This window comes from Rhinolophus ferrumequinum, chromosome 21 (assembly GCF_004115265.2).
Source record: "Rhinolophus ferrumequinum isolate MPI-CBG mRhiFer1 chromosome 21, mRhiFer1_v1.p, whole genome shotgun sequence".
NCBI lineage: Eukaryota > Metazoa > Chordata > Mammalia > Chiroptera > Rhinolophidae > Rhinolophus > Rhinolophus ferrumequinum.
Genome location: NC_046304.1, coordinates 36,498,257 through 36,514,221, shown reverse-complemented (window position 1 = coordinate 36,514,221; position 15,965 = coordinate 36,498,257). Strand labels below are relative to the sequence as shown.

The following is a 15,965-nucleotide window of genomic DNA, read 5'->3' as shown; positions in this document are numbered from 1 at the left end:
GCTCTGTGTACGGCCTAGGGCTAATGCATTCGGGGGGTGGGGTGGTAAAGAACAGCTCTAGAATGCAGTCTGCTGGAAACTTGTGCTCTGGGTCGCAGCGTATTGTTGAGACCGGAGGAAAGAGGGTGGAAGTCCCTATTGGCAGAAGCTTCAGGGAGTCCGTTGGGGCGCCGGTATGCATCCAGACAGACATTATAGTGAAATGGGGAACAGAATAATAGTGTACCTAAGGAGAGCCTGAGAATCCCCCAGGGGAAGGAAATTAGACCAGAAATCCTCAGAAATCCTGTCCACTTATTTTACAAAGGAATACTCCAGTGATTCTTCGGGAGGATACGTGGTCCAATTTATTTATTTATTTTTTAAAGAAGGGTTCAGCTCACAGGGGCCCATGTGGGGAACGAACTGGCAACCTTGGTGTTATCAACATCACACTCTAACCAACTGAGCTAAGCGGACACCCCCATGTTCCAGTTTTTTAAGAAAAAACAAAAACTCTCTCTCCTCTTGGAACTTTTCTCTCTTGCATAAGTGGAAGTCCTGAGTTTTAGACTAGGTCAGACCCTCCAAAAACAGTCTAGCTCTGTTGTAAGGTCCTAGAGGGCATAGAATATATTTTGACTATATTCTCCTTTATATTTATGTATAGAAAGGAAATTCTTTGCATTGCCCTTTTCATACTGTTGCACCAAATAGCTCCTTGCACAAAGCAGCCTCTTGCTAAATGGAAAAATGTGTGCTCCAGTTTTAGGGAACATGTCTTGACCCATTCTCCCTAATTATCTCCCTTCCCCTTAGGGCTGGGATAACAGCACTTTTGAATCATCACTGGAATAAACTCATTAAAGCCTTTTCATAATGTGGTATCTGTAATTGAAGCTGAAGGTGGGCGACAATGGTAAAGGAAGAAAACAGATGAGCTTTGTTGTTCATCCTTATGAAGTGACCCTTCTGGATAGTTAGGGTGTTAGCTCACCTCTTTAATACGTTTACATCATAGAAGAAAAGCAATCACGTCAGCAAGTAACTACCTAATATGTCCTTGAGCAATAGAGTGAGGCCTTAGGAGATGCCCCAGAATGAGGGAGGATGGCTTAACACAAAGCCTTTGGCAGTTGGTCATGAATTCTTGGTGTGTGCGGAAACTACTAACCGAGGCAGGGGGTGGCTACGAAGGGGGCGAGTCTGACTTCTGGGACCAAAAACCTTGGAGAAATTATTCCATCCAGAAAACTATTTTAAAAGAGGTTGGTGAAAGATGTTAAAACCCAGCTTTGGACAGAGGAGGATGGTATAAACTTAGAAGTTTTATGAGATCACAATATCCATATTAGCAGGATCATATGCCAAGCCTACACACATCACTTCCTCCCACAACCAACCTGAATTGAGGGCAGAAAAGGGAAAGGTGAAATCAGAAGATAACATCACAATTTGTTTTTAAAAGTTTTGGGTCAGTCTTATTTTGGGGTACCATTTTTTTAAAGACCTATTTGCATTTTCTGTTCAGTAAACTTGAAAGTTGTCTTACTCTTGTTTTGGGCTTGTACCATGTATCTCTAGTCGCTTACCCCAAGTCCAGAGGACCCCAAAGGCTCCTCTTGAAAGACAAGCTGCTTTGATGATCTTTTCACTTTAGAATCTAGATTCCACATTCTACAGCCTCAGTTCTCTGAGCATTTTCCAGCTCCCACCCCAGGTGCTGGCCTGAGGACAGGATAATAATATTCATGTTTATAGATCTATATGTAGTATGATAATGTCTATTTTCTTTTCTGGCACAACTTAAGAATTGCTTTATGATAGATTCTTTAAAGAAAAACACCAAAAGACATTTCATCAAAAGTGAAATAATATTTTCCATTAATTCCAGTAAAGCTTGATTTTTGGAAGCATGAACAGGAGGTATTGGGACAGGAAAGTAATTGATTTTGGTTTTGTTGAAATGCTTCATAGTTTTAAAAGTTTGAGTGTTTCTACTTTCAGAGGATTGAAGCATCAGCATATAGGCTTAGGGGGTGGCGGGAGATACAGAGGCACAAGTAGAAATTGGTTATCTTGGCGGATCAGCTAGGATTTCCATCATCCTCAGCCTGGTAGCTCTGAAATGCCCTGGGATGTTAAGGACACAGCATAATGAGGTAGGGAAGTTATTAGGGAAGCAGGAGGCAGATGGAAAAGGCAAGTTAGGAATCCTTGGTCAGCAACTGCAGGAAGGAGAGGCCAGCATAAAGGGCACAGAGGTGGGGAAGGGTGTCTGGGTCCCACATGTACTGGGGGCCTGATCTCTGCACTTCCAAGCCACTCAGCCCTACGAGGGCCTCAGTGAGGATCAGGTCCTCTTCCCCAAGAGAGGAGAGCAGGTCAGGTTGCAGGGGGAAAACACCCTCTTTATCCTGTAGAAAATTCTGTTCCATTGTGCTCTCCACCTGGAAGGAACCAAAATAGCATGAAAAGAAAGAACTGGAAACCTCTCCTCCTTTGTCCTAATTCATAAAAACCACAAAGATGGCCACCTTTCTCTTTTATAACTCCTTTCCTCACAACCCCATCTAAGCCTATCATAACGTGTGCAGTGGGCAGCATGTTTATTTTTAGCCCCATTTTATAGAGGAGTGAACTGAGGCAGACTCAGAAACATTAAAAGATTTGCTCACGTCACTTGACTAAGAATAAGCAAAGCCAGAGTTTTCTGTCTCTTCTCCCAATATCATGCTGAAAAACCCAGATAATTGCCCAGAAATTTACTCTTCTATCTCTAGTTGTGAAATAACGAAAAGGAAGAAACATGGAGAGAAATAAGAAGTGGGCATGAGCTTCTGGGATAAAACAGAGGACCTCTAGGCTAGTTCTATCCTTAATCTAAATTTCTATCTTTCCACTGGTTCTAGCTGACTCCCTTCCAAACTCTCCCGGGTATCCGCCGTTATTTTTCTCACAAGCTTTAGTTGCACAGGTAGGATCTTTTTCTCCATGGATTTTACCAGCAGCTTCTGTTGGGCTTCATTTAACTCTGGAGGAAAAAAGCAGAGAAAGAGATGTGTGTTGTTGGTGCAAGGGGACTACAGGTTCCAAATGGGTACACCTCCAGACTTGCAGCATTAATGAATTCATACATTCATCTGTGGTTGAATGCTTGCTCTGTACCAGGCACCTTTGCTAGGTGTGTTAGGTAAAAATCGTACTCCCTTCACTCAAGGAACTTGCAGTCTAGTGGAGAAGAAAAAGGAACGTGCAAATACAATACAGGGTATTAAGGGAGCCATAGCTGAGGGGTCTACTTTGGTCTTGGTGTTTGAGGGCAAGCTTCTTAAGGGAAAGAAAACATCTCAGCTTATACTTGAAGGACCAGAGAGTTCTTCTGTGTGGGGAAATGTTTCATGTAGAGGGAAGAAAAGAATTCAGGGGTAAGATCAGAAGATGTTACCCTCTGAAATGAAAGCTAACAAATATCGATATGAAAGTGCTGAGCTTAGCTATATGTTGAAGTTTTAAATGTGTGGCTGATAAAACTAAGGTTACATCTCAACCTCTATTAGCAAGACTAGTCCATCTTCTCAGACTATCCAACGTGACCCGGTGCGTCCTAAGGAATGAAACCAATTTTTTATAATGTAGATATAAACTACTTAACTGTGGTATAATTTGCCTGGCATTCATTCTTTCTTTCATTCAGGAATTCATTCAGTGATTCATTCCTGTCACTGGTGTATAAATGAATACTCCCTACTTACCTGTCAGGGCTCCAAGGAAATAGAGAATGGCACCCATAGCTTCCTTTGATAATAGGACATCTTTGGGGAGTGCCTCCAGTGTCACTTCATGTCCTTTGTCTAGAGCCCCTTCGAGCTGTGGGGAAGGAAAGGTGGGTGACTACTTAAGATGACACAGGTAGGGGGCCCAGCGTGGTGTCTGGCACGTAACCATCCCTTGACACGTGTTAACTTTCTCCCATTTCCTCATTTCTTTTTCAACGTATCAAGTCCTGAAAATATTGGACTCCTGCATTCCTTGGTCCCTGAGCCTTGGACTCTGGAGGGGAAAGCTTCCAGCCCCCTTCCAAGAGAGGGTCCTGCTGGCCTGCTGCCTCCCTCTGTCCCTCAGGAGAAAGCATGTCCATTGCAGGAGTCCCTACAGGGACGAGGGGGTAGAGGTGGCCTGGCAGCCTGGAGAGCACGTGGCCAGCCTTGGGGAAGGCATCTGCTGTCAGTTCCCCTGGCCACAGACCACCGTCTGCCAGTGTCAGATCACCCAACCAGCTGTAAGGCCCACACCCCCCTCCACCCAGAACCTTCCTTCTCCCGTTCTCCCCCTACTTCCACTGGGACCTCACCGTGAGCTCCAGGTCTTCTAGCTCCTTTTTCTTCCCTAGGAGTTTGCTGAGGGAGGTGAGCAGGGAGCTTTTCCCCACACGGCTCAGCTTCTCCACTTCTTGGGTCTCTCTTTGAATCTCTTCTTTCAGTGTCGTGAAGTCATTGTGCACCTCCCCTATGGGGACAGTTAACATGGCAAACAAACCGCCCTCCACCTGGCACCCTCCCCATTCAGTCGGCATTCTCCCCAAAGGCTCCTTCATGCAGCCCTTCTCAGGTCTCATGCTCTGCTCCCAGCTTGAGCTTGGCCTTTCTTTTTTTCTTGACCCAGGGACACAGTGATGAAGTTATCCCTCAGCTCTGACTTGAGCGGTGCGTGCGTGCATGCGTGTGTGTCCGGGAGGGTAGGAATGAGGAGGTGCGCCACGACCCCCAGTATCGACCCCCAATATCGTCTCAGCCAGCAGTCCATTCTCCCTGAGCTCCCAGGCCCCATCCTGGGTCAGCAGACAGTTGACTTCCCTTTCGCTAAGACTGCGGCTAAAAGTTGAGAAGGAAGGTCTGTATTCCCTTCTCATGAGTTAGTAGACAAAGAAGAATAACAACTCTGGTGACTGAGTGCAGGGCAGGATGAGACAGCTCCAGAGAGCCGTGGGTCTGTGTCCAGGGATGTGGGTAGATCAGGAAGGCTTGAGCCTTAGCCTGACCCTCTAGGGACTGGCGGCCTAGGAATACTTCCAGCCTGCATTGGAGAGAGTGGCCTCCGGGGAGCAGTGCCAATCTCCAGGACCTGGGACTCAGCCTGTGTCTTCCCTTCCCTCCACCCACCCCAGTGTTTCCCCCACTGCCTTCAAGCCCAAGTCTTGGGAGAAACTCACAAAATTCCTTACCAATACCCGATGTCTTCATAACTGAGGGGGAAAAAAGAACAACAAAGGACGTTAAGAATGTAATCGTCTAAAACAGTAGCATACCCAGGGCATGAAACATTAATGGGCGTTCAGAAATTGGTCCTGTCTCCTGGGATGTTCCAATAAGCTTAAGGATACTCTTGCCCCATTCGTGGGAGGCAGGAGCGGGTCAGGAGAGAAGCTAATGCAATGAGAAAAGGGGCACCTGGATTGAGCTGTCAACACTGTGACTCAGAGACTCCTGCCCCAGGTGCTGGGTGGTGGCATTGCACATGTGTGTGTAACAGGTTATAGCTTCTAAGGTCCTGAAGGACAGAGGTCTGTGGCATCAGACCACATGGCCATCCTGTCCGGAGACTCCCTCTTCACTGTGTTTCCCTAAGCTATTGGAATTTCTGCCACATTGCAGGGACAACTGTTGGCTGAGAGCTGCTCTGCCATGTCCATTGTCGGTCCCACGGAGAAGGGAAGACAAAGATTGGAGTTTTAACATTCTGAGTCAAAACAGTTACCGTGAAATGACAGGAAATACTTACAGATGAACTTCTCCTCTTCTGGCTTTTCTGCAGACAGAAACAATGCACACATGTCAGCATAAAACCTATTTGTGCCTTTTTATCTAGAGCGGTTGTCAAGGCAGCTTTAGCAGTGAACACATGGAGACTATGTTAGCTCATCTGCCCCCGCAATTTGGGCACACACTGTCTCCAAGTCTTGTTTCTGCTTCCAGTTGTGCCTTTTGGTCTCTGCCTTTGTGTTTCTCTGTCTCTCTTGGGTGGTATTTATATGCCTCTCTCTGTCTTTCCTAAAGTTAAGGATAGATATTTTTAGGGACTTGGGAAACAAAACCAGGGGCTCCTTGGGAAATGATGGTATGCGCTCGTAGAGGGGACAGGGAGTTAGCAGATAATGTCGGGTAGGACGGAAGATGCGGGGAGCCAGGAAGCAATCTCACTTACCTCCGGGAGGGAAGGTTTGCATGTTGTCATTGTAGATATATGGAATTTCTGTAGGGAGCGAGAGAGGGGAGAGCAGGACTCAACAGCGGTGCCACCTTTCCTTCTCTAGTCTCAAGTCTACCAGCTCTGTTAAGGGCGAGGGCCCTGCCCTCAAATGCCTCCCCTAATCCCCAGCTCCTCCTCTATTGCTGGAGGTAACCCTTTCTTCCTCTGTAAATCCTTTCGTATGATAGCACTATTTTCTCTCCTGCATCCGAGTACGGGTGTCTGTGTCTGTTTTCTCCATTGGCCACAGACTTTTTGAAGCAGAGGCTGTGTTTGTTCTCTGCGCTCCTCGTCCCCCAGCTAACGATGCCTGACACGCTCAGCATCAGGAGTCCCCCCACTGCCTCTTTAGAGCAGCCTCTGCTGTCCTGTCTCCGGCCGGCCGTTGTACCACAATTCAAACATGCTCCTTCACTCGCCACAAGAGGGGACCAGGATGCCTCAGTACTGGTGCGGGTAATTCTTGTCTGGAAGGGAGAACATGCCGGTGTCTGCTTACCCCACTCATTTTTGCCCTTGACCATCAGCTGTCTCACTCGAAAGGCCAGGATGCAGCCCTTCGGGATGGTGATAGCCTCCTTGTGGTTTATGGATCCCTAGGATTAGACAGGGAGGATTTGTGAATCTGCAGAGATCCCAAGTATGAGACATTGGGAGAGGGGGTGGGGGTGCAAGTGGAGGGTCAGGCCTGAGAACCTCGGGGGAGACGAGAAGTTGGGAACCCTTCAGTGCTGTCCCTGATCGCCTTTGCACCTGGTCCAGACTCCATGGAGTCGGTTTCAAAGCTCTTCTGCTCATTTCCGCTGGTCATCCCTCTAACAATCTGTACCTCTCTCTTCCTGGTTCAGATGCATGAAGGAACTGGGCAGACTTGCTCCATCACCTGCCTGTGCATCCCCGTCCCACCTTAGAGCTTCCATCGAGGTCCTGTCCTGGTTCCTTCTTCCTTTTTGCTATCCGTCCCATGCTCACCTCCTTTAAGAAGCCTTCCATGACTAACCCCTCCTCCTAGTTCCAGCTCATTCCTTGAATATTTATGTAAATTGATAGGTTATGTAGAGCATTACTTATTTACATTGAATTTGCCAAGCCCGTGTTTTCTGGGCTTTAACATATGTGTCTCCTCCATGAGACAGAACTTTCTAAGAATAAGGATGTCTCTCCTGTAGTTTGGGAGCACCATGAGGAAAAACCCACGACTATGAGTTTCCCTTGCCTGCAAGTTCCGTGTGGCACTGGGCACCATTGACCAGAGAGAGGATTTGTGTCTGGCTAGCTGGGGCCTGAGTCTTGAAGAGCAGGGCTAAGGTGTGGGGTTTTTTTTACAGCATCCTGGCTGGGCACTGAGGGGGCAAAGTTCATGTAGCCTCTGAGGAGAGGCTGAATGTAAGTGTGTCTCTGTGTGTGTGTGTTCGAACCAAACCTGTAGCCCCAACGGTGCAAAGAACGGGAGGGAGAAGCCACCCTCTGCCTTGCCGGCTCTCTCCAGAGTGACCTCGTGCACAGTCTCCACCACCTCCATCACCACATATAGGTTCTCTCCTCGATCATGCATCTCCTTCAGGAATGGATGCTCTGCTGCCAGCTTCCTGTGCAGGAGAAACATAAGGGAATAATCCAGAGCTTCTCCCCGCCTGGGCCAGGGCCTTCTCTTTTCTCTGTCATTCCCAGGACCTAGACACGGAGGGAAAGAGTGAGGACTCTGGAGAAACCCAGATCTCCGCTTCATGGCAGGGCAGCTTCTCTGAGACTTAGGGCCTCATCTATAACGTGAGGATGATAAACCTCCCGCCAGGGTGTTGAGAGAGAGACGTAGCACCTGGCCCAGAACAGGGCCTCGTAGTTGCTTCTTTCTCCATTTTCCCTCAGCTCCAGGGTGGATTCTCCTCCCTCTCCTCCATTTCTTAGCCTTGTTCATCTCTTCTGGAGTCTTTTGTCTCCATCTATTATCCTCTCTCTTGCTCATATTATATAAGATCTGGTCTTACATTATAGTCAAGTAAGACCAAGTCTTATATTAATTTTTGCTCCAAAAGACGCATGACAGCTGATTGCCCGGCTAGGTCTTATTTTCGGGGAAACATGGTACCAATTTGTACTTCCTAATCCCTTCACCTTTTTCATCCAGCCTCCTTACTCCCTCCCATCTAGTAACCATCAGTTTATTCTCTGTATCTATGAGTCTGTTTCTGTTGGTTTATTTTGTTCTTTAGAATCCACATATAAGTGCGATCATATAGTATTTGTCTCTCTCTCTGTCTGACTTATTTCACTTAGCATAATACCCTCTAGGTCCATCCCTGTTGTCACATATCAGCTTCATCTTTGACAAAACCCACTCCCTCACCCTGCAGTTAGCTGCCAAGTCCAGTTCATTCTGTTCCTTCCAGAGGCCTGGCACCCACTCCTCCCGTTTCATTCTGACTGCTCTCCCCAACTCAGCTCCTCATTTTATGTCTCTGAGGGACGTGGGACAGTGTCTCGCCCAGTCTGCCTGCTTTGAACCTCTGTCCCTCGTTCTCCATCTGACCAGGTTAATCATGACACATCAGAGCATCGTCAGGGTCTCCCTGGTGCCTGTGGAATAGTTTCATCTCCTTGACCAGAACGCCTGGGTCCCCCATGATGTGGGCCCACCCTACATCCCGCACTTGTTCCACTCATACCTCTTCTGCTCCTGCCAAGCCAGCTATTCATGGTTCCTATAGGTTTTGGGATTTCTCACCTGTGTGCTTTAGTAATGCCCTTCTCCCAGCCTTGGATGTCCAATTTCTACTCATCCTTCAAGGCCTAGCTCGTGGGCTGCCTCCTCTGTGAAATCTGTCCTCATTTCCCTAGCCGGAAGTCCCGGGACTTGCCGCAAAACTCAGACAAACCCCTCCTGTCGCACTTAGCACTTCTAGTTACTGTGGTACATTTTTTTCACACTCCTAGATCACAAGTTTCTTGGACAAAGATATTCTAGTGCACTCCAGCACCTAGTAGGGGTGGATATACGAATATTTACTGGATGACTTCCAAGCACCCCAGGCCTTCCGTCCTGCACCCACAGCCTTCATCTCCTTCCAACCACTACTTAACTACTTAAAAGTCGGTTCCCCTGTCAAGCCAAACATCTGCGGTGCCCAGCATTGGCATGACATCTACCACGCCCCTTGTGCTGCTGGGGCAGCATTCCCAAGGGCTGCCCGGTGTGTGACAGGGCTGAAGGCTTCATATCTGGGAGCAGAATGCCGTGCTCGAGCCACAGTGGGGAGCAGTTAAGACCCCTTCCCTTGTTAGTGTATTCCATAGTCACAGGGTGGGAAAAAACCCTAGAGGTTTTCATCCGACCCCATCATTTTTCAGAAAACAAAACTGAGGTCCTGAGAGAAGTGACTTTTCCAAAGTCACACGGTCAGTTAATATGAACACACGTGTCCTCGTGTGTGTGACAGTAGGGACGTGACACCAGAGGTAGTGGAAGGACGGGGGGAGAGGTTAGGAAAAGGCTAGAGGCACCCACAAGTCAAAAGGCTCATCTTCACGAGCTCCCAGTGGTGACCTTTAACTCAGGGCCCACGCCCCCCATCCTGGTCGCCTCCCAGCCCTGCCCAGTCTCACCGCTCCCGGTGCAAGGTCTCCAGGGCCTTGGGAGCCACACTAAGCGTCTGGACCTCTATGGTGCTGTTCCGAGACAGCCCTGCGGTCCCCGTCACCTTGACTGTCCTTGGCACATCCACCTGTCCCTCCACTCGGGCATCCAGCATGTTCTTAAAAGCAAATTTCCCAGAGTCTGTCAGATCTGCAGGAGGGAGAAGAGGAAAGAGGCTGCACTAAGGCATCTATGCTTCTTCCTCCGCCTCCGGGAGAACTCTGGGCTGCATGACACCTAACCACCTCTGGCGGAGGGAGCTTCGGGGTCCTTGTCGTCGTCGGTAGGCTGGTGCGAGGCCCCCATCCCGCAGGACCCAACCCCACACCCGAGGCTGACCTGAAGGTGAGCTGCCGGGTTCGAGCACATCCAGGAGGGTGTAGTCTGTGCGCACGTACCGGGCACCCCAGAAGAGCGTGCTCTTCCTTTTCCTCAGCACCAGGCAGAAGGGGTGGAAGCGCTTGAAGTCTATGAGGCTCTCCAGGGGTGTCAGGTCCCCTCGAGGGTTTAGCTGTTTAGTCAGAGTCCGGGTGACATTTTCAAACATGGTCATTGTCACTGTGGGGGAAAGGAAACAGGAGAGTAACCAGGTGGGAGACCAGGACATGGTAAGGCTCCTGCAGAGAGAGATCATCCAGCTCTTGGTGGGTGGATGGGTGGGGCACCTGAAGGATTCCCGGATTCTCAGAATGTCAGAGCTGAAAGGAACCATTTTATGATAAGGAAACGAGGCCTCGAGATCTGAGACAACTTGCCAGAAGCCGCACGGCTGGCTAGAGAAGCCGGACCCGCTCTTTCTTTGTCAAGGGCTCTTTTCTCACTCCACACTCATTTTCTTCCCGGACTTGGAGCCCGGCTAGAGCATTTCTTTAGCGATGGGAGTAAAGCTCTTCTCACACAGCTATGCCTACCTCATCTTCCCAGAGAACCGTGACAGCCCGGACCCAGGGCCGCCAGGGGAGGGAAGCAGGAGGGCCTGGGAAGGCAGTTGCCCTGTTTTGGGGGAGGGTCACTTCCTTGACCCGACTGCCCCTTTGCCCTCTTCCTGGCTGCTGGATGTGGGGACTCACTGCCCTCAGGTCCTGCCCAGTAGCTCAGGCATTTCACCGCTCCTCCTGTGCTCCCCCTCTGCTTACAACACCCCCCTTCCTATCTAGAGAATCCCTATTTATCCTTTAAGCCTCAATTCGAGTCGCCTCCTCTGTGACCTCTTCCCTCACCCTTTCAGACAGCAAGTGACTCGGCCCCGTGTCCCCCAAACACTTTGTACCTACCCTTCTAAGACACCCGCTGCCTGCGTTATGATCTGTTCACCTGACTCTCTCGCCTACTCGACTGTGACCACCCAGAGGGCAGGAAATGGGCCTTACTCATCTCTGTAGAATCAGCACAGGGCACAGTGCCTGGCGCAGACTTGGAGCTTGGCAAATGTGTGCGGAAAGAATGAATGAACAGATGCATGAATGCCTGTGGCGCGGGGAGTCATACGCTGGGGTGAGAGGGCCCTGGAGGATGTGAGGCCTGCAAAAGTGTGAGGTGCAGAGCCTCGGGTCTCTGCGTTTGAAGTTCAAGTTTGAAGTTCAAGCTCTGGCTGGAGGGGCCAGCTAGTACAGCCAGATTATCCTCGTGGGTGGAAGAGGACACACCAGCCGGCCTAGAACTGCCTCACCTCCCCTGTAGGCACTTCAGAGAATCAGGGAAGCAGGAGGCGTGAGCACAGATGTACGGGGCTGTTCTGCCAGCCACATAAGCTCCCCTCACTACTAAGAGAGCCCAGAGGCGACAGGACAACCCCCTGGGGCCAGCCAGATTCAGTGGGCAGGGCTTGGGCCACTGCAGTCTCCTCCTCACCAGAGAGGTACTCACAGGGCCACTTCTCCATTCTCTCTCTACCCAAGGCCGATCAGGCGACCTACCCGATTGGGCTCTAGGGGACTCCTAGGCCCTTTTTGACCCACCCCCTGCCTTCTCCACTGCCATCAAGCTCTTACCAGGGAGCGGTGCTAGGTCCTGTCCTGCAGCTCTGTCTGGGGTGAGGGTCCAGGGCTCACTCGGTGTGTGGGTTGAGAGGGTGACTGTCTCCTACCAGGACAGGCTGCCGCTTTATGCCTCTGTGGAGGCAAGGATGTAGGTAGGCTTCTAGGGACCCCGCCTGCCCCAGTGACCCCACCCCTGTCCCGCTCCACTTCCGGGAGAACAGCATCAACCTGTTCCATGTGTGCCCTGCCCCAGGCCCTGAGGGGGTGGGGAGCTGCCAGGCAGGTGCCAGCGTGGGTTGGGGAGTCAAAGCCAGAGAGAAGTGGCAACTGAAGTTTGGTTTGATGGGCTGAGAGGAGAGGAAGGAAGACACCTTTGGGAGAGGGGCTGGAAAGAGAGGCTGGTGGAAGCTGGCGTGTGTGTGTGTGTGTGTGTGTGTGTGTGAGAGAGAGAGAGAGAGAGAGAGAGAGAGAGGAGGGAAGGCATCTCTGTTCTGTCATCATCACGGTCGTCAGGAAGCATCTAGGATTCATGATGAGGCCGCAGGGGTGTGATAAGGGGATAAGAAATCCTGTGTGTCTGCATATTCCAGCAGAAAGCAGAGCAGCTAAAATGTTGCCCTCCGTCTTTCTGCTTGTCAGCCTGTATGTTAGTACCTCACTGTTTTAGCTGCATTTACGTATCTACGGCACTGCTAGAAGCATAGTCTGTGTAGGCAGAGATGGTTTCTTGTTGTTTCATGTTCAGCATCTCTGCTCCTCATGGAACATTGTACATACACATACACACATATATGTAGGCAGAGGCATATGGACTTAGTAGAAAAACCCAAAATGCATGTCTACCATGGGAATTCAGACATCTCACCATGAGTCACTCAGATCCTGCTCATAAGTCCCGGCCTGGAAGTTAATTTAAAGGGGACTTTGCCTACATGGTCAGGTCTATAGATGACAGTTCAGGACCTTTACAGGCCAGGGTCCTCCAGTGTTGGGATATGTGTCTGTACATGTGCGTGTACAACCTGAATACAACGGAGCCTTCACACTCTCACCTGAGCTTAGCATCACCGTCGAAAATGAAACACAATCTTGAAAGCCATGAGGAATTAGGTCTGTACTGGAGGTTTTCCTGAGGGGCTGGTGGTGAATGGGGAGGTTAGACTACACCACATTCAGTAAAACTCCCCCCAAACTTCATTACTCCACCTTTGTCCCCAAATTCTCACCCAATATGACAGCTCCTCCTATGTCTTAAAACAAGACCTTGCCCTTGCTGGGTCTCTGGTCCCTGCCCCCTATCTTTTTGCTCACCTCCCTTCCCACCCACCCCAGGCCCTTCTTTTGCAGCTCTGTAATTCTTCCTCGTTCGATGGCCCGAACCATTACATCGACCAAACATTCCTCCTCCTTCGCAGAGGCACAGGTGAGAGCTTGGGCACGTGACAAGGTTGTCATCCGTCATTTGGTCCCCCTCACATGTGCCACCCACATATGCGGAATGTGTTTATGTGTAATATCCTTCCCATCTGTAAGTTTTCCTGGTTCTTCCCGGATTTCTGCCTCTTGCCCTCTGATCTCTGAATCAGCACATGGCTGTGACACCACTGCAGTCCAGCATCTAGTCCTGGGCCGTGTACTCTCCCATCCCTTAGCTCCAGAGTAGGTGGTCTCACTCCCTACCCTCTCATCAGCCCACCATTGCCTCAGTCCCACTTTTGGAGGTTTTTTCCTGGTGTTCACCCTCCACCCACTGGCTTCACGCCAAGATTTCCAGTCCACTTCACCTTCCAAAGATCTAGAGAACCGTGGTTTCAAGAAGCCACACATGTATCTGCTCTGAGGACCCCAGAAATCCATCTGGCCAGAAGTCCATCTTTCCTCTGACCCAGAAGACTTGCTCCTTTCGTTTCTCGTGCCCTCTTTCATTCACTCTGAACTTTACCAGACCTGTCCTCAGTCACCTCTTTGTCCTGCCCTCCCCCCTCCTCCCCCACATTGAACTATCCCCAAACCGCCTAATGGTGTTCCAAGCAGGAGGCTTCGAGTGTTCAAGACAGAGAAGAAATAAGGGCTTGAGGGGTCAGCCAGGTTAAAGGTCTTGTGTTGTTGGAATAAAAATACCCATGTCAGGCTTGTCCCTGTGCTGCTCCTGCCACCCATCCAGGATACCCTATCTTTTTGTCACATACTCCCCACCCTCATAGTCTTAGGGAAAGGCCACAGAACCCCTTTAGGGTCCAGACGCTCCTTCTCCTTAGAGTCTTGGTTTATGTTCAGGGGAATCTGGGGCATGATTTAAATTGCACTAGAAGAGATTTAAGTTTGATGCGTAAGAACTCTTCAGGTCCATTGAAAGTCCTGAAACCTGAGGCTAAGGTGCTGAAAGGTGCTGATGCAGGCGGCAGGCTTTGCTCTCTATCTCCCTCTGGTGGTCAATCAAAGGAGGTAAAGGGCGATAATCACCCCGGAGGTGCGCTCTCAGATTGTGATTTGTGCACGGTTGCTAGATGGGGATCAGGCAACAGAATTGACTTAGGGGAGAAAGCCCCAGCCACCCACTTGTTCTCTGGGAACCTGAATGTCTCTCTGACCCACAGAATGTCCTTCAGGCATTGCAAACAGACACAGACATTGGGACAGAACATTATTTCCTTACCCATTTTCCTTTTTATTATTGTTGATTTTCTCCTCAGGAAGGGGCCAAAGAGGAAAGAGAGAACAGCAGGCTACTGGAGTTCAGAAGGGTGGAACGCACTGATCCTGGCAAGAACGGGAAGAAGCTGGCACTTGGGATTTACGAGGTCAGGGAGAAGGTTCAGTAACATGCTTGTAGGACATGGAGCCCACTTGTAGGGTGTGGGATGGCTGGAGCATTTGGGGGAAGTGACCCCATGTACAGACATAACGCGTACTTCCAAACCTTCTCTGCGTGAAAGGAAGTGGGATAGTTAGGGAGGAAGACAGGCTGGAATGTGGGTGTGACGATGAGAGGGCAGGAAGAACACACCCCAAGGGTGTTGAGTTTTTATATCTCCCCTGGGAAATTGGAAGTTTGGGGTGCAGATTGCAGACTGTGAGCTATACTTCCATAAATGAACTATACTTCTTTTCTGAACAAAGGAAAATCCCTAGACTCCTTTCTTATCCCCTGAAAAACTGAGGTTTTTTTCCCAAATTAACTTTGGAGCCTGAGACATCTCCAGACTCCTGGCTGAGCAGGCATTGTTCAACATCTGGTGACACTTATTCAACTTGAAGTTGTGCTGAAGAACTGAAGTGCTGAAAGTAATTGTTCAGCCTGAGGCACGTCAAACAGCGTCAGACTTGAAGATGTCAGGCCTCGCTGCCCCCAGCCCTCCACTGACAATCCCCCTATGCCTCAGGCTGAAGATGCGGCTGGAGCAGGTGTTGGAGCTCCTATCTACGTCATGGCTTTGCTCCTCAATTATGACTGCCAGGCCCTCCTGATAGGACAAAGCCCCCAGGTCCTTCTTAAAGAGACGGGATCCCAGATGGAGCCTTTGAAGCTCTGCCTCCAAGAACACTTGGAGCTGAAGTGTCTCTCCATTTCATCAGCTTCCCCAGGCTGTGCCATGCCCCACTCTGCTTTCCTTAGCCCTGATTGGGGATAGCCAGGTGTTGTTGGCCAGCCCCTGAAAGAAGGAGAGGGCGGCATAGGGCACAAAGTGGTCACAGGCATTGGACTCCCATATACAGAGGGGTCCATCCCCTTGTATGTCAAGGCTGCAGAGTCACCAGGGCCTGGATCACCTTCAGTTTCTCACTCAGAAGCCTCTGCCCAGTTTGAAGGGAAGACAGAAAAGCACTGCCTCCCTCTTGAAGGCATGATCTCCATCTGCACAGTAGAGAATAAACATCATAGGATGCTTTGCTTTGGGGCCGCCACCAACTTCAGCGGTGGTCTGCAGTAAAAATTTAAATTTCAGCCCCCATCCTTGACACCTCTGCCCATGAGTGCTAGGGTCAAGCAGGAATGGGCACGGATTAAGAATCTGGAGACCTGAGTTCTGTAGAGAGCTCTGTTAGGAACCTGCTCTGTGGCCCTGGAGAAGCTCTCTGGGCCAGTGTTCATTCCTGAGCGAGGAGCTAGACCTGAATGAGCT

The 15,965-nt window shown here is 49.9% G+C and overlaps 1 protein-coding gene across 1 annotated transcript; it reads right to left on the bottom strand.

Moving 5' to 3' along the window:
* Nucleotides 1-1,863: 1,863 nt before the first annotated feature.
* Nucleotides 1,864-12,005, bottom strand: GSDMA (gasdermin A). The gene is made up of 12 exons (XM_033089110.1): nucleotides 11,854-12,005; nucleotides 10,202-10,420; nucleotides 9,832-10,012; nucleotides 7,652-7,817; nucleotides 6,728-6,824; nucleotides 6,184-6,231; nucleotides 5,761-5,787; nucleotides 5,204-5,224; nucleotides 4,334-4,488; nucleotides 3,735-3,849; nucleotides 2,940-3,013; nucleotides 1,864-2,429 (listed from the first exon to the last, which is right to left on the bottom strand). The coding sequence occupies exons 2-12, from the start codon at nucleotides 10,413-10,415 to the stop codon at nucleotides 2,187-2,189; spliced, it is 1,341 nt and encodes a 446-aa protein (XP_032945001.1). The 5' UTR covers nucleotides 10,416-10,420; nucleotides 11,854-12,005; the 3' UTR covers nucleotides 1,864-2,186.
* Nucleotides 12,006-15,965: the final 3,960 nt, after the last annotated feature.